The sequence below is a fragment of the Equus asinus genome, chromosome 18, assembly GCF_041296235.1.
Source record: "Equus asinus isolate D_3611 breed Donkey chromosome 18, EquAss-T2T_v2, whole genome shotgun sequence".
In the NCBI taxonomy this organism is placed as follows: Eukaryota; Metazoa; Chordata; class Mammalia; order Perissodactyla; family Equidae; genus Equus; species Equus asinus.
Window position 1 is genome coordinate 41,754,936 of NC_091807.1, and position 17,957 is coordinate 41,772,892.

The following is a 17,957-nucleotide window of genomic DNA, read 5'->3' on the forward strand; positions in this document are numbered from 1 at the left end:
ACGCCAAGGTCTCATGTGGAGAGAGCCTGCAGCCCAGGGGTGCCCACAAGTGCCCGCCAGGCCCCCCTCTGCAGATGGCCTGGTGCCACGTTTGTGCCCACAGTAGCAGGGAGCCCCTCAGCTGGGGGTTGGTGTCCAGCAGCTAGGAGGGGAGCATGGAGCCAGTTATGGACTGAACTGTGTCCCCCCGAATCACGTGTTGAAGCCCTGACCCCCAGCCTTCGGGATGCAACTGTCTTTGGAAATAGGGCCTTTACAGAGGGGACTCAAGTAAACTGAGGTAACTGGGGTGGCCCTAATTCAGTCTGACTGGGGTCCTTGTGAGAACAGGAGATGGGGACACAGACACACGCAGAGGGACAACCACGTGAGGACACAGGAGAAGACACGTCCACACGCCAAGGAGAGAGGCCTTGGAGGAACCAGCCCTGCCCACACCTGGATCTCGGACAGCCAGCTTCCAGGACTGGGAGACGATCAATGTCTGTGGTTTAAGCCGCCCCGTCTGTGGTATTTGTTACCACAGCTCGAGCTGACTAAGACATGGTCCTAAGGTGCTGTGGCGTCTGGGACACACTGGGCGGTGAGGACCAAGGTCACTCCACATAGAGGTTGGCCCAGAAACCCCAACAGCTTCATCCTCAAACCCATAGCAGAGAAGTGACCGGAGACCCTCCATGCAAAGCAAAGCCCCAGGAAGGCGCCAGTGCCAGGCCCTGGTCCTGACCGTGGGGCCCAGGAGGCCACCCGTCCTCTAGACTTCAGGAGAGACATGGCCTGGAAGGCTCCAGCAGGGCAGGGGGACAGGTGCACTGAATCACCTCCCAGATAAATTGACTCCCCGGGGGAACCCATGCAGGTGCATGGGCCCACTCAGTGTAACACTCAGCTGTCACCATCTTGAAATTCCTAACTTTTGAACAAGGGGCCTGCATTTTCATTTTGCACGTGGCCCTGCAGATTCTATAGCTGTCCTGCCTATGCCCGAATCCTTGCCTCAGGCTCTGTGCTTGGGGTAACCCAAGTTGGGACAGGACCTGCTGGCCTTTCAAGGGGAGGAACTGAGACCTCTGAGGATGGTGCAGAGGAAGGTCCTTGAGGTTGGGGGTCTGGGGGCCTTGCCCGAGCCGCAGCCCCTCCCGGCTCTGTCCAGGCTTCATTTCACAAATGCTGGTGGGCGCCTCCTGCGGCCCAGCAGTGACCAAGGCGCTCTCCATGCCCTCAAAGAGCCAAAGGTAGAGGCAAACAAGTAACAGATGATTTTAATGAACTGTGACAGAGCCGCACAGGTGTGGGCGCAGGAGGCTGTGGGCACCCTGGGGTGCCTGGCCCGGTCTGTGCCCGGTGCCTATTCCAGCGCCGGGCGCCTGCCTGCGGCCCTGGGCGCTCCCTCAGGACACAGCCCTTGCCCCCGGCCAGAGGGGACGCGCAGGAGGCACGGCGGCCCCCGGGTTTGGAACAAACACGTTTATTGCAGGGAGGGCGTGCGGGTGCGGGCTCACCAGGCGAAGAGCGGCCGGCTGTCCTCCTTGGAGAGTTCACACAGGCAGTTGAGCAGCAGCAGCGAGTCGCCCAGGAACTTGGGGGGCACGATGTCGATGACCAGCTTGCGCAGGGCGGCCGGGCTGCTGTGCAGCGGGTTGGCACGCAGGTCCGGTCGCTGCTTCAGGATGCCGTAGGTGTTGATGAGGAACTCGCTGAACACGGGGTGCACCTCGCGGTTGTAGCCCAGCTTCTCCAGGCGCGCCGTTAGCGTCAGGTAGCGGTGCGTCAGCTCACGCAGCTTCTTCTCATCCACGGAGCCGTCCAGGGACTTGATGGACGTCTGGGGGCACAGCGTAAGGGCGGGTGGGGCCAGGCCACATCGCCCCACCACGGGAGGCTGAGGCGAGACTCAAGGCCAGGGCAGGGACAGTGACCAGATTTGCATGAATAAAGCCACGTAGATGGGGAAACTGAGGCCCAGAGCCAAGCACCCCATCCCGGCAGAACCAAGTCTCCCAGATCCCCTCCAGTGACAGTGCCAGCGACAAGAGCTGGAGCTCCACCCCCGGTGCAGAGGAGGCAACTTGCCAGGCAGGACTGAGTATCAAGTGCTCTGTGTCTTGGCAGCCCTCCTGAGACCGTCCCAGGCCACAAGGCAGACAGCACCGGCAGAGGTGCTCATCACACCCCATGGCCCGTGTGCCTCAGAGACCCCGCAGCCGTGCCCGAGCCAACAGCTGTGTGGGCACCACAGGTGAGAGGGCAGCTAGGGGACCCTCCCCTGGGGCAGTGAGGGGACCTGGGGCAAGGAGGGGACCCCAGGCAAGGAGACGCACCTGCTTGATCTTCTCAGGGATGTTGGACACGGTGAAGCCGTAGAGCCGGGTCACCCCCGGGAAGACGAAGGCCAGGATGCGCCGGTCCAGCTGGAAGGCGATCTCCCCAACGATGCGCCCGTCCTTCTCTGCGCTGGCAAAGCTCTGGATCTCTGCGGGGAGCGGGGCGTGGAGATGGGCCGGATGGACGCCGAGGTCGAGGGCCGCCCGCCCCCTCCTGCCCGAGCTCCAGGATCCACGGTAGGGAAAGGACCAACCTGAGCACACCGCTGTGGGTTTGGGGCAAAGGCTCTGGGGCCCCTGCGTGGCTTCCCAAAGGGCCTGTTCAAGATGGACGTTGGGGGTGCCCGCCTCCCGCACCCCACTGTGGGGTAAACACAAAGTTAAAAGAAAACTGCATTTTCTGTTCCCAAAGGGCAGACCTTTCCTCTCCTCCCTTTTCTCAGTGTTCTCTGAGGAACCTGTGGTCCGAAGTCCCTTCTCTGTCCCTTTGAGATGGACGTAAACATTGTAAAAGCCTATTTTACAGCATAGGATTGCTGTCCTTGTCCCCCTGTCAGCGAGGAGTCTGCCCAGGCACGAGGTCGAGGTGTAACCCCTGCTTATCACAGAGGCCCCACCCCCACCAGGTAGACTCGGGTGGGCCGGGTGGGTCCCCCACCCAAGGGCAGGGTCAACCTGGGAACATGTGTGTGACGCATGTATGGGGCCAGCCCGGCCACCTACGCAGAAGGAGGGATTCTGTCATCTCGGCAACCTCTGCACATCCGTGCTGCTCTCACGACGTTACTCGATAAGAAAACTTTCCTCCCCATGTTTGTGGGCAGGATTGCTGGACTGGCAGCAGATTCTGTGTAACTGTTTCCCCAACATTAGCCGGCACATCAACCACTGTCCCCTCCAAAACCTGCTTCCAAACCTCCCCATGCAGCCTCTGCTGCCATCCTAGTCATTCGGCAAACAATTGTCAATATCCCCCAAAGCCGTGTGCTCAGAGAACCGCGCTGCCAACCGTGACTGTCAGAGGCCTTGGGAATTGAGACAGCACAGCAAGGGAAGGCTGGCCTGGGTCAGCCAGGTGCTCACAGCCAGGACGCCGACCCACCGACCACCTGCTCCACACGGCCGGCACTCCCATTGCCTGCTCTTGCATCCATGCAGATGCCCCGTCTCAAGGCTTTGCAAAAGCCCCTGGAACCCTTCCAGACCTGACCATGATCCAATCCCCAAGGTGTCAGCCAGGTGCGACCCTGCTCAGTCCGCCCAGCGGGCAGGCAGTGCGTGAACAGGCTGGGTGCTCTGCATGGAGAGCCAGCCCCCAGGTCCTGCCACCCACAGACACTCAGGACACCCCACACCACGCAGAGAGGTGGGCTCTGACTCCACACCCTCACTGGCTGTGCTCTGTAGCCTTGGGGGTCACCCAGCTGCTCTGAGACCAGCCCAGAAGAACTTCCTGAGCGGCCATCTCTATGGCCGGGCTCCGGGACAAACTGCCTGTGACCTCGGGCAGTTGTTCACCCTCCTTCGGCCCCATCCTGTGACCGTGTCCAGGTAACCACTTGGTCACCTACCACAGGAACGTGACGGCCACTCCCAGCACGTAATGGCCAGTCAGCGTGGGCTTATGAAGTCCAGGTGATGGGCCTCCTCCTTTCTAGACAGGCTGCTGGGTGGACATCGGAATAGGCCCAGGGGTGCCCGTCCTTCCACTTACTGGCCAAGCACATGCAGGCACTCAGCGCATTCGAGACGGTCCAGGTCACAGGGTGGAGGGCTCTGCAGGTGGCGGTAAGGTGACAGAGGGGCCACAGGTGGCAGATGCCCCAGGCAGGGGGCATCGCTCAAGCCACAAGACCCAGAACCTCCTGAGGGCCACAGGGTTGTGGGGTCCTGGGGTCGCAGGTCACAGAGTGGGGAAGCAGGAGATGAGCTGGGGCAGAGGGCCAGGTTCTGAGGGCCAGGAGAAGTGCTGGGTGGCCCTGTGGAAACGGTACCACAGAGGGTGTCGAGAAAGTGATGCGGCGGCTGCTCAGGCAGCTGGAGCAGCAGGACAGGTGACGGCTTCCAACGAGCCTTTGGACCTCAGGGTTAAACCAGGAGGGGGGTTCCTAGTGGGATCCCACAGAGGTACCCGCAAGACGAGCCAGCGACCAACCTAGCCACGACTGTCTCCTCCCTCCAGGAGCATTTTCCAGTCCTTCCGTGACTTGATTCGTCCTCACAATGACCCTCCGAGGGGGGCTCAGACCCCACTTACAGACAAAGGAACTCAGCCTTAGGGGACACTGCTTCCCCAATCACTCCTAAATTTTTTTGTTGAGACATAAATCACATACTATAAAATTCACTCTTTTAAAGTATGAATTCAGCAGTTTTTACTATATTCACAGAATTGTACAACCATCTCCACAATCTAATTACAAAACATTTTCATCACCAAAAAAACCCAAAAAACCTGTACCCATTAGCAGGCACTCATAAATCCCCTCCCTGGGCCGGCCCCTGCAACCGCTAATCTACTGTCTATCCGCATGGGTTTATCTATTCTGAACATTCCATGTAAGTGGAATCATACAGTTGTGGACTTTTGTGTCCAGCTTTCACTCAGCATAATGTTTCTGAGGTCCATCCATATGGAAGCACGTATCAGAACTTTACTCCTATTTATGGCTGAATACTATTCCACTGCACGGAGGGATCACATTCTGCTTATCCAGTCACTGTTGACAGGCATTTGGGTTGCTCCCACTTTTTGGCTATTATGAATAACGCTGCTATGAACATTCACATAAAAACCTTGGTGTGGACAAATGCTTTCAGTTCTTTTGGATGCACACTTAGGAACGGAATTGTTGGGTCACATGGTAACTCTATGTTTAACTTTTTGAGGAATGGCCAAACTGTTTCCACAGTGGCAGTGTGTGTGTGTTCCAATTTCTCCACATCCTTGCCAGCATGTTATTGTCCATCTTTTTGATTCCAGCCATCCTTGTGGGTGTGAAGTGTGTGTCACTGCAGTTTTCATTTGCATTTTGCTGATGACTGATGATATTGAGCATCTTTTCACGTGCTCGTCGGCCATTTGTATATTTCCTTTGGGGAAATGTCCGTTCAAGTTCTTTGCCCATTTTTAATTGGATTGTTTGTCTTTTTACTGTTGAGTTGTAAGAGTTCTTTATATATTCTGCATAGTAGTCCTTTATCAAATACATGATTTACAGATATTTTCTCCCATTCTGTGGGTTGACTTTTCACTTTCTTGAAATGTGTTCCTTTGAAACACCAAAGTTTTTACTTTTGATAAAGTCCAATGTATCTGTTTGGCTGTTGTTGTTGCTCATGCTTTTGGTGTCACATCCAAGAATCTATTGCCAAATCCAAGGTCATAGGATTTATCTCTATGTTTTCTTCTAAGAGCTTATGGTTTTAGCTCTTTTAGGTCTCTTAAGTCTTTGATCCATTTTGAGTTAATTTTCATCCGTGGTGTGCAGTCCAGCTTCATTCTTTGCATGGGGGTGGCCGCTTGTCTCAGCACCATTTGTTGAAAAGACCATTCTCTCTCCATCGAATTGTCTTGGTACTTTTGTCAAACATCAAATCCATAAACGCACGGGTATATTTCTGGACTCAGTTCTATTTCATCAATCTGTATGTCTATCCTTATGACTACCACACAGTTGATTTCTGTAGCTTTATACTAAGTTTTGAAAGTGGGAAGTGCGAGTCCTCCAATTTTGTTTTCCTTTTTCAAGACTGTTTTGCCTATTCTGGGTTTATAGCATTTCTATCTGAATTTTAGGATCAGCTTGTCAATTTCTGCAAAGAAGCCAGCTGGGATTTTGATAGGGATTGTATTGAAATTTATAGATCAATTTGGGGAGTTTTGCCATCTTAAGGACACTAGTCTTCTAATCCATGAACACAAGATATTTTCCAATTTCTTTAGGTCTTCTTTAACTTCTTTCTACAGTGGTTTTTGTTTGTTTGTTTTTAAAGTTTCGCACCAGAGCTAACATCTGTTGCCCATCTTCTTTTTTTTCCTTCTTCTTCTTCTCCCCAAAGCCCCCAGTACATAGTTGTATACTCTAGATGTGAGTGCCTCTGGTTGTGCCATGTGGGATGCCACCTCAGCATGGCTTGATGAGCAGTGCCATGTCTGCACCCAGGATCCAAACCGGCAAAACCCTGGGCCATGGAAACGGAGCACACGAACCCAAGCACTCGGCCATGGGGCTGGCCCGTCTATGGTGTTTTGCAGTTTCCAGTGTACGCCTTCCCTAATCACTTTGCAAGGCTGCAGAAAGTATCCAGGAATTAATACACTGCACAGAAGCAAGTTAGGGCAGATAAGGGGCATGGTGGAGCAGGGCGCAAACCCCCCCTTCGATAGTAAGATGTTTTTCTCATCAGGAATCAGTTTCTCTTCCCATGCCCCCAAAGCATAAATTAGGTGGAAGAAACAAGCTACACCTGAAATATTCTAGAAATCATTTCTAGTCCAAACTGGGCCTTCCAAAATCCAGCCAAAAACCTATTCTTCAAATAAAAAAGTCAATAAAATTGATAAACCTCTAACCAGACTTATTCAGGAAAAAAAGAAGATAAAAATTACCACCAGCAGAAATTAGAGATGGCAGATCCTACAGACATCAAGAGGATAATAACAGAATATTAGGTACAACTTTATGCCAATAAATTTGACAACTTAGATGAAATGGACCAATTCTTAAAAGACGTAGAAGCTCACTTTTGTGAGCAAACTCCCAAAGCTCACTCAAGAAGAAACAGATCATCTGAACAGCCTTATGTCAACTAAGGAAACCGAACTTGTCAGGGGAAACATTCCTACGAAGAAAATTCAAGGCTCAGGGCGTTTCAGTGCTGCACTTTACCAAACACCTAAGAAGTAATACCAGTTCTACACAAACTCTGCTAGATAATTAAAGAGGATGGAATAATTTTCACCTCATTCATTGAAGCCAACATCAACCTGACACCAAAACCAGAAAAAGACATTACAAGAAAACCATAGACTGATATCCCTCACAGACAGCAAAAATTCTTAACAAACATTTAACAGATTAAATCCAACAATACAAAAAAAATAATACATCATGACTAAGTAGAGTTTATCTCAGGAATAAAGGCTGGTTTACAATTCAAAATCAACCAGTGTAATTTACCATATTAACAGACTAGAAATGAAAACTAAAAGCTCATCTTGATAGATGCAGAAAAAGCATTCAACAAAATCCAACACCCATTCATGAGAACTTTAAGCAAACTAAGAATTAAAGGGAACTTCCTCAACCTGCCAAAGGGTATCGACAAAAACCTTAGCTAACATCATACTTAATAGTGACAGATTGAATGTTTCCCCCTAAATCAGGGAAAGACAAGAATGCCCTCTGTCACCACTCCTATTCAACATTGTTCTATAGGTTCTAGTCAATGTAATAAGACAAGAAAAGGAAGCAAAAGGCACGCAGATTAGAAATGAAAAAGTAAAGTTGTCTGTATTCACAAATGGCATGATCATCTATCCTAAGGAATCTACACAGAAGCTACTAGAACAAATAAGTGGGTTGAGTAAGACTGCAGGATGCAATTTGTCAGGGTTCTCCAGAGAAACGGAAATGGAACCAACAGGGCGTGTGGGGGGGGGGGGTTGTTTATTATAGGGAACTGGCTCATGCGACTATGGAGCCAGGCAAGTCCCAAGATCTGCAAGGTGGATCACTGAGCTGGAGACCCAGGGGACCTGATGATGTAGTTCCAGCCTGAGTTTGAAGGTATGAGAACCAAGAAAACCAATAGTGTGGTTCCAGTCTGAAGGCTGGCAGGGCTGAGACCCAAGAGGAGCTGATGTTTCAGTTGGAGTCCAAAGGCAGTCAGGCAGGAGGAATTCTCTCTTCCTTGGGAGATGGTCAGCCCTTTTGCCCTATTCAGGCCTTCAACTGATTGGATGAGGCCCACCCACATTAAGGGAGGGCAATCTGCTTTACTCAGTCTATTAATTTAAATATTAAACTCATTCAAAAGCAGCCTCAAAGAAATACCCAGAATAATGTTTGACCAAATATCTAGGCACTTCATGGTCCAGTCAAGTTGAGAAACAAAACTGACCATCACAGGGGTCAATATACAAAAATCTGTTGTGTTATTATATACTAGAAACAATCAGAAATGTATTTGATGAAAACAATACTATTTATTATAGCATCAAAAATATAAAATACTAAGGGGTAAATTCAGTAAAAATGAGCAAGACCCATAGATAGAAAACTATAAAACATTGCTAGGGGTATTTTTAAAGACTAAATAAATGGAGAGATATTTATGTGTTCACAAATCTGAAGCTTCAATATTGGTTTTTTGTTGTGTTTTTTTTTTGAGGAAGATCAGCCCTGAGCTAACATCTGCTGCCAATCCTCCTCTTTTTGCTGAGGAAGACTGGCCCTGAGCCAACATCCATGCCCATCTTCCTCTATTTTATATGTGGGACGCCTACCACAGCATGGCTTGCCACGCGGTGCCATGTCCGCACCCGGGATCCAAACTGGCAAACCCCGGGCCGCTGAAGCGGAATGTGCGCACTTAACCGCTGCGCCACTGGAACAACCCCAGATTCTTCAATATTGTTAAGGTGTCGTTTCTCTGAAAATTGATCTACTTTATCTGTAGATCCAGGACAACCCCTATCAAAATCTCAACAAGCTTTTTTTATAGAAATGGACAAGTTGATTCCAAAATTCATCTGAAAATGCAAAGGGCCCAGAATAGCCAGAACAACTTTGAAAAGGGAAAACAAAGTTGAAGAACTTACACTTACCTGATTTACAGCCTTATTATAATGCTACTAGAATCAAGACAAAGTTTATGGGAATCAACACAGACACAGACAGACCAGCATGGAGAATCCAGAAGTACATTCATACTTATATGGATGATTGCTTTTTGACAAAAGTGTCACAGCAATTCAACAGGAAAAGGATCATCTTTTCAAACACTGGCACTGGACCAAGTGGATATCTAATGCAAACCTTACACCCTGTACAAAAATTGACTCGAAATTGATCAGAAACCTATTTGTAAAACCTAAAACTATAAAACTTCTAGAAGAACACATTGGAGAGAATCTTTGTGACCTTGAGTTTGGCAAAGATTTCTTAAATAGGACACAAAAAGCATGAACTATATAAAAGAAAAAAATCAATAAACTGGACTTTATTAAATAGTTTGCTCTTCAAAAAATACTGTTATGAAAATGGAAAAGCCAAAGACTTGGAGACCATATTTGCAAAACATATAACTAAAAAAGGACTTGCATCCAGAACATATAAAGAACTTTTACAACTTGACCTTAGAAAGATAGGCAAGTCAATTTTTTTAATGGGCAAAAGATTTGAACAGACACAGCCCTGGACCCTGGCCTCCCAGCCACACTTTCCTCCCTCTGTGTGGCTGGATGGAGAAGTTGTGCCCAGCAGGGCCACCCAACCCCTCCCCCCAAGGGCGGCCATCCTCCCCGTCCCGTCACCCCTAACCCCTGCCAAGTGCTGCACCGGTGCCCCTCCTGGTGGTTACCGTTCAGGTAGTAGCTCCTCCTGGTCCTGTCCCCGGAGGGCAGGCTGCTCTCTGAGAAGCACACCTTCTTGGGCCGGACCATCTCCCTGGGCTCCAGCAGGGTCTTGTCCACCAGCGGATCCTGCAAGGGACTCAGGAGTGGGGACAGCTTCCTATCAGCGCCACGGGGCGCACGCAGCTCCAGGGGGCTGAGGAAAGCCTTGAAGGGCGCCTGGGCGGAGGTTGCACAGCCGGGGGAGGTGTCATCCTCGCTGGAAAGGGGGGCGTGCGAGCACAGCAGGTCCTCAAGGGAGGACGTCTGCAGCTGGGAGGGCGCTTCAGGGACACTGGCAAACCTTCCAAAGTCTGGAACTGGGACAGGGAGGACAGGGACAAGAAGTCAGGCTGATGATCCTAAAACATCCCTGAGAAGCATAGAGATTACTTCGAGAACGCTCGCAGGCCCAGCCTAGGCTCTGACACCTGCCCACATCCCCCATGCTTCAGAGCCCTCCCCTTCCCCTGGAGAAGGTGACAGGTAGGTGAAGCGGCCGTGTGCACCGGCTCCTGCTCAAGGAAGCCACCAGCCTTGGGTTTATGGGCACAGTGAGCACACATGCCCCCCTACACTTCCTACCCACCTGTGCATCCATGCTCAATATAACATAGTGACTTTTATACGCTTTTTAAATTTTAAATAAATGAGATAATCCTGTCCATGTTTTATTCTGCAACATATCTTTTTGCTGCAGCACTACCTTTTTTGAGATTTATCCATGTTAATTCATTTGGTAGCTATATGGTTCATTTACTCATTTCTTGGCACATATGCCACGCACACACACACAGCAATTTTTTCATCCATTACCCTATTGATGCAGATGGGGCTGTTTCCAGATTTCCCTGTAAAAGCAAAGCTGTCATCAGCATCCTTTGATGCCTCCTTGTTCACAGCACTGCCTTCTGGTGTCTATATCAGGGCTCAGGTGTGTGTGTTCAACTCTCCTAGCTTTCTACAACAGCAGTGGCAGTTCCATGCCCACCAGCGGCCTCCAACACCGCACTCTCATCTGTCCTCGGTATTCACAGCCCAGGCTGACGACAACACATGCCTTTTCCCTAAGCCCTGGGACCGTGAATGTCCTTTCCTGTGTTCATTGGCCTCTCAGGTTTCCATTCTGTGAATTATCTATGCCTTTTCTGTGCTCATTTTTTCGGTTGGGTAGTCTTTTAAAATTATTTGTAGCAGTTCCTTTTGTATACTGCATACGAATTCCTAGTTGATAAAATGTGTTGCTTATATTTAAACCATTTTTATGGTCACTCTTGTCATGCAGAATTTATAAAATTTTAATGTAGTTAAATTGAACTCATCAATTCTTTTGTGATTTATGAAATCCTTTTCTACCCTCATGTCATGAATTTGCTTTCCTAGCAATAAGGCAAATAAATATTTGAGAAATAGTGTTTTTTAAGAGCCACGTTGAAAAATTATATCCTAAAATGTGCCAGGAGCCAACTCCTCTCCCTCCAGCGATGCTCTCCCAGAAAAAAGTGTTCACAAGGAGAGTCATCAGCATGTGTCCTGTCCCATCTGCCCACAGGACCAGCATGGTCAGTTGGCAGCCCCGCTCAGGGCCTCATAGCCTCTGGCCCCAGCCAACCACACGGCCCAGAAACTTTCAGAATTTACCAAGCATGAATCCCCAGGCCGGGGCTCCTCCTCCGGCTGGACCCAGAGGGGTCTGGAGCCCTGCGCTCAGGACACAAACAGTCAGAGGAGGTGGCTGTCCCAGTAGAGGGGCAGGACCGACAACCGATGTCAGGGAGCTGGGGAAGAGTGACACCTGCAGCCCCTTTTTTTTTTTGGTGAGGAAAATTTGCCCTGAGCTAACATCTGTGCCCATCTTCCTCTATTTTGTATGTAGGATGCCACCACAGCATGGCTGATGAGTGGTGTAGGTCTGAACCCGCCATCCTGGGCTACCAAAGCAGAGCACATGGAACTTTAATCACTCAGCCACAGGGCCAGCGCCCACCTGTAGCCCGTTTTGAAGGGGTTTTGTGGTCAGGAGGGTATGGGCTTCACTTTCAGCTTCTGTTTAGTGAATTGTGACCCCCTCTGTTACTCTCAACCCTGCAATAAGGTTATGACAACATTAAAAAAAATGTTTTAAGTTTTTAAAAATCCTCTATCAAGTCCAAAAAGTAGGTATATTTTCAGGCCACATTATAATAAAACTATAAATGAACAAGAGTCAACAGAAAAGTCCATCTCCTCAGAGTTAAAAGCATTCTCCTAGGTATTGACCAAATCAAGGAAGAAATAAAAATAGGAAAAAAATGATTATTGAGAAATAATGAAAATCAGAAAACTGTACATTAATATATCAGTACATTTAAAACTGTATTTAGAGTGAAATTAGTAACTTAAATCCTTTAATTACTTTTTTAAAATCACCAGAAATTAAATATTCAAGTCAAGATCTGAAGAGAAACTCTTAAGGAAAGCAAAAGTTAGAAAACAATGAAAATGACAGCAGAAAGAAAAGGGAAACAGCTCTCTGGAAAGTCAATAGATAGAAAACTATGGAAAGCTACATTAAAGAAACAGAAAACATAAAGGAATAAAGTTGAAAATGAGAAAAGCGTGATAAGAATGACTAGGAAGAGAATGGTTAAATTATAAAAGACTATTAAATACAACTGTATATTAACTGAAAATTTCAACCAAAGTAGAACTCTTCCAGGAAATTGTTTTTAAATGGCTCAATAAGAACCAGGATATCTAAACAGACCAATAAGCAAAGAAGAAAAGTCCAGAAATTCTAAAGCAATTATGCTCCAAAGGGCTGCAGGCTGGGCGAGTGAGTTCTTTCAGGTTCCCAAACAATTCCTAATCCTCACGTGATGTAAGTGAGGTTGGAAGCCTGGAAACATGAAAAGATGCTTGATTAAGGTTATGAATTGTCACAATTCTGACAGCCGATTCCTGCAGTGTAGCCACAGCCCAGACTCAGCAGGAGCAGAGTCCAGAGACTCAGCCAAGCCACAGCCAGGAGCCTCGGGGTCTCCCAGCGGAGCGGCAACAAGACCCCACAGACCAGCCACAGAAGCAGCTGAGGGCACCTCCTCCCATGCTGAAATGAGGTCACCAAAATTGAACAAAATGAGCCATTTTTTGTTCCTTAAAAGTAAGGACCAGAAGGACTCTTCCCCAGCACCCAGACTGCATGCCCCCCCCGGGCAGGAAGGGCTGTAACTGTCTACTGCCTATCAGGAGGACTAGGGGGCAGGCTGCCAAAGCCTGAGAGTTCTGAGGAATAAAGACAAGAGTAGTAAGTACCCGTGCTGTCCATTTCGCGTAATGCACTAGTTTGTGAGCAGTGCAATCGTAGACAGGATGCATGGACAACACAAACGACTTAGGAAGTGGCCGGACATAGGATATAGGACGGATGTTTACAAATCAACAGCTTCCCAAACATCAACACTGATGACTCTAAAATACAATGGAAAAAGAAATCTCATCCATAATTGGAACAAATAGCGGAAAGTGCTCCAGGAATAAACTTACTAATAAATGTGAAAGATTTGTATGTAAGAAATAGCTAAAGAGACTTGAAGAAACTGAGAGCAAAAATAGCTTAATATAACTGCAATGGATGTAATCATCCCCGGGGTATACGGAAAAATAAATGGACAAAAATCCATTAAAAATGTAGCAAAAAGAAATAAGGTGAAAAAAATTACACCTGCTTTCTGAGTCAGCGATTCTACTTTTAGGAAACACATCCTAAAGCAATAACTCTAAACATGAGTTCTTTTTGCTGTGTTATTCACCTCCTGGTAAGAAAGAACTGTAATTTCAAACACAAGGGGAAGAGTTCATTAAATTGTGGTTCATCTGATTTTTGCAGTATTACACAGCCATTGAAAAACACACTTAGAACAACGCAGAAGTAACCGTACCGTGATGTTAAAGGGAAAGAGGCAGCGAGCCTTCTGTAGAGAAGACTCAAACACTGTCTACAACCGTCTTGCCCTCCACCCATAACAAGGAGCCCTGAGAACTGACAGGCCTGGCTCTGTGATGGGCCACAGATGTTTCGATAAACCAAACAGATCCCCATATATACAAGTGAATAGCCATCAAAAATTTCAGGGAGAATGGGGCCAGCCCGGTGGCACAGTGGTTAAGTTCACACACTCCACTTCAGCGGCCTGTGGTTCGCTGGTTCGGATCCCGGGTGCGGACCTACACACCACTTGTCAAGCCATGCCATGGCAGCATCCCATGTATAAAGTAAAGGAGGATGGGCACGGATGCTAGCTCAGGGCCAGTCTTCCTCAGCAAAAACAGGAGGATTGGCAGCAGATGTTAGCTCAGGGCTAATCTTCCTCTCCAAAAAGAAATTTTCAGGGAGAAACCCAAGAAAATGTTGACCGTGGCTGCCTTTGGGGGTGGGGCCAGGAGCACAGCTCAGCCTTAAATGCTATCTCCTCGTGGGATATTTATAAGTTTACCACGAGTGCATATTGTTGAATAAGAAAAACAGGTTTTTAAAGCACATCCTGTTTTGAATGCAGACACTAAGGGACAGTGGGAAACGTGAGCCATTGCTGTGTGGTGGTTCCCTCTGTTCACAAACGTCTGTGGCTTGTGCAAGAACTCCTGCCAGTTCTCCAAACTCCAGTCCCAAGACCAAGGCTGCACCCTCTGCAGAAGGCTGAGAGTCGGGGCCAGGCCTGAACACAGCTTCCCAGAGCCCCGGGGAAAGGGGATGGCCCTGAGTATGGCTGGGGCCCTCGCTGACCTTGGCCCATGCCCTGCAACTGTGGCTCTGAGGCCTCTCAGTGGAAGGCTTGGTGGCCTTGGTCTGGGGCTCCTCCGAAGACTGGTGTCCGGCAAGATCTGGGCTTGCCCCCAGGCAGGGGATTCGGCCATGATCCAGGAGACTCAGCCCTGACTCAGACCCTGACAGGGGCCCTTTAGGAATAGCACAGCATGAGGCAGAGTGCACCTTTCCGACCAGGCACAGCAGGGAGTTGAGGGACAGCCCCAGACCTCCTGTCCACTGCTGACCACACAGTTGGCTCTGAGCCCTGGGGGCAGGCCCTGGCCTGACTCAATTCTTGGGATGAAAGACGACAAAGCAACACAAGGCACTAGACTCTTGGCAGTTGTCACGGTGCTGTTGTCACATGAGACTTGAGGACAAGTGCCTCTTGTAGCCACAGCACAACAGCATCCCTAGTGGCCTGAGAAGGTGGCACCAACCCTTTGCAAGATGTCACCCCCAGAGACACAGCACTTTGAGGCCAGCGCCTCCTCAGCAAGTGTCCAGTGACGAGTGTGTGCCTTGGCCACTGGTGGGAGCTCAGGACACGGGCCCTCCAGCTGCCCCGGCCCTGGGGACTCAGGTTTCTCCAACTGCCCTTCCTGATGTGTGGCTCTCCTCTTCCTGCCATCCCTCCACAAGGACCTCCTGCTTGTCCAAGCTCCCTCTTCAAGGTCACCTTGAGGCTGAAGGTGTCAAGATGACATGAAGCACTCTCGCACCCTATGGGTGCACTCGCTTGCTCACAGGGTTTGCACCCACGAGCTCCGTGCAGGGCACTGGTGGGTGACAGCCACCTTTCACATATGCCTTCTCCACTGGCTGTGCTTGCTCAGAGGTGGTGGCAGGTGTTCAGGTGCACTCCAGGAAGTGACCACAAACAATACAGGTCCCAGCAGCCAGTCCCTGGAGCATCCTGGGCATCCTGCTGGGGAACCCGCAGCAGCTTTGGAGACAGCCTCAACAGTGGAAAAACATTTTACAGCCCGGTCGAGTGGCTCATCCATGGAGACAGCAGGTCAGCAAGGCACCGGTGAAGGCTTCCGCTCCAGCACCGCCACCACACAGGCTGGGGTGCATCCTCTGCCCTGCCCCAGCCAGGCAGGGTGGGTAGCAGCCATTTCCCGGGGACACTGAGCTCACTTGGTCACAGGGCTCCTCAGCAGCACTGGAGCAGGGGTCCATCCACTGTCCACATCTAAACCACTCAGAGACCAAGGTCATGCCCATCAACCTTGCCCTAAATGGTACTTTCTGTTTATGAAAAGGGAACGTTTTCATGAAAATGTTTAAAACAGAACCAACTACTTTGCAGAAAGTGGTCTGACCCCATTTTTCCTGTAAAAAGTCATAGGGCATTGGAGTGGATCCTGTGTGGTGAGCTGGATTATGGCTCCACGCTTGCTTCCTCCCAGGGACTTCTGCCCACCAGGCCAGGGGCCCCGGCAGGGCCTCCCACCCATGGATGGCCAGTTGACTTGCTTTGGTTGATGGCATGTGAGCAGATGAGATACAGCAGAGACTCAAAGCTAGTGTGGCTGGCACCCCTGCTCCCACCAGGAGACAAGCATCGCCCAGCCAGCCAGATGGTCCCCGGAGAAGAGAGATGCATGCAGCAGAGCAAGCTGCCCGGATGGCCCAGCCCCGCGGTGCTGACCTCGGGGTACCTGGAGATCGGGAGCTTCTGTGCGTCCTGTTTTAACCACTGTGGCAGCACCGCTGTGGCTGCTGCTGACTGACCCATCCTACCCATTTCCCAGGTACAGATTTCGAGGCCAGGAGAGAGGGGCCTTCCCTGAGGACAACAGGCAGAATGGGCACCTCAGGCTTGATTTACTCAGACCTGAGGGAACAGCAGGGTGCCCAGGACCCCCCCCCAACCAGCCAGCTGGGCCCTGCTGCCCCAGCCGGCAGCCTTACCTGCACTCCCAGGGGAGCAGTCCTCGGGGTAGGTGGGCGCCTTGGGGAAGAGGAGGTCGTGGCCGCCGCGGCTGCAGCTCTCCTGGCAGCTCTCGCTGAGCAGGCGCCTCAGCATCTGGTTCTCCTTCATGAGGCGCACCTGCTTCTTCAGGTCTGCGTTCTCGCTCATCAGCCTGTTCATCAGCTCGCTCCCCTCAGCCATGGTCACGTCCTCGGTGCTCACGTGTGGGCCCGTGGCCCCATGGGGGTGGAAATCCAGAGCCCACGGCTGCTCCAGGGACAGCCTGAGACCCCGGAGTTCCACGGCCGCCTGGCCTTCCGCAGCCTTGTGATGTCGCCCTTAAAGCGGCGGTGCCCCGGCCCGATGGCCCCCAACCTCCCCGTGCAGGTGTCTGGGCCGCGCCCACCGGCAGACGCAGAGGCAGCAGAGAGGCCAGCGCCCACAGAAGGTGCAGCAAACACCTCATGCCAAGTGGGGGTGCCAAGGAGAAGACAGGGAGGGATGTGAGGAGACGGGACTGGACAAATTCTAGATGGTGCTGAGACACTCATGGGGAGGGCTGCCCAGCAGAGGGCACAGCACATGACAAGGCCTGAGACAGGAATGTTCTGGCGCATTCTGGGAACAGCCAGAACACTGGGCTGAGGAGGGTGTCGGCCGTGCTGTGTGGTCTGCAGACCTAGGGGGTCTCCACCTTTGCTCTGGGTGACCTGTGGAGCTGCCTCCACCATGTGCCATCGGCCCTCCCACAGCAAGGGAGGCTTCCCAACTCAGAAGCAGGCAGGTCAGGTCCCCCAGAACCTGGGCAGGTGTCTGGGGTGCAGACATTTATGAGGGCACCCCCTGGGATGCACACTTGAGGAAGGAGGGGCCGTGAGGGCAGAGGGAGGCGAGCTGGGGGAGGGCTCAGAAGGGACTGGCATTGGAGGCCACCTGCTGACCTTGTTCCCCTCGTGAAAAGGGTCCCAGCAGCACGTCAGCATCCCGACTCAGACCACAATCCCTGAGTGTCTGAGACCATGACCATGAGTGGACCCAACTGAAGACCCCCGGCCAGGGCACGTGGGCAGTCAGAACCAATCACACACAGACCTGTGGCTCCTGGAGTCCTACCAGAGTGCAGATTTCAGTCCTCGCTCAGTGTGACCACCATGCACCCCACCCCAACTGCCCCCTCCTCCAACTGACGACTCAGGAAGGTAAATAAACTCAGTGCTGTTTTCTGGCTATAGAGGTCTTGGTTGTGCTTTTTGGCAGCTGCAAGGTGAAAGATGGGTCATCTCCTGACCCTCATGAGAAGGGACA

General features: G+C 50.7%; 1 protein-coding gene across 1 annotated transcript; it reads right to left on the reverse strand.

Moving 5' to 3' along the window:
• Positions 1-1,244: 1,244 nt before the first annotated feature.
• Positions 1,245-17,002, reverse strand: SPATC1L (spermatogenesis and centriole associated 1 like). The gene is made up of 4 exons (XM_014859826.3): positions 16,652-17,002; positions 9,912-10,262; positions 2,322-2,473; positions 1,245-1,825 (listed from the first exon to the last, which is right to left on the reverse strand). Exons 1-4 carry the CDS (start codon positions 16,851-16,853, stop codon positions 1,499-1,501), a joined length of 1,032 nt encoding a protein of 343 aa, XP_014715312.3. The 5' UTR covers positions 16,854-17,002; the 3' UTR covers positions 1,245-1,498.
• Positions 17,003-17,957: the final 955 nt, after the last annotated feature.

Excerpts from the sequence above, each read along its gene's own strand:
- SPATC1L (XM_014859826.3), bottom strand. The coding sequence starts at position 16,853 with ATGGCTGAGGGGAGCGAGCTGATGAACAGGCTGATGAGCGAGAACGCA. Across the intron at positions 10,263-16,651 it reads CTGCTCCCCTGGGAGTGCAG|TTCCAGACTTTGGAAGGTTT; the intron begins GTAAGGCTGCCG and ends TCCCTGTCCCAG. Across the intron at positions 2,474-9,911 it reads GAGGAGCTACTACCTGAACG|AGATCCAGAGCTTTGCCAGC; the intron begins GTAACCACCAGG and ends CGCTCCCCGCAG.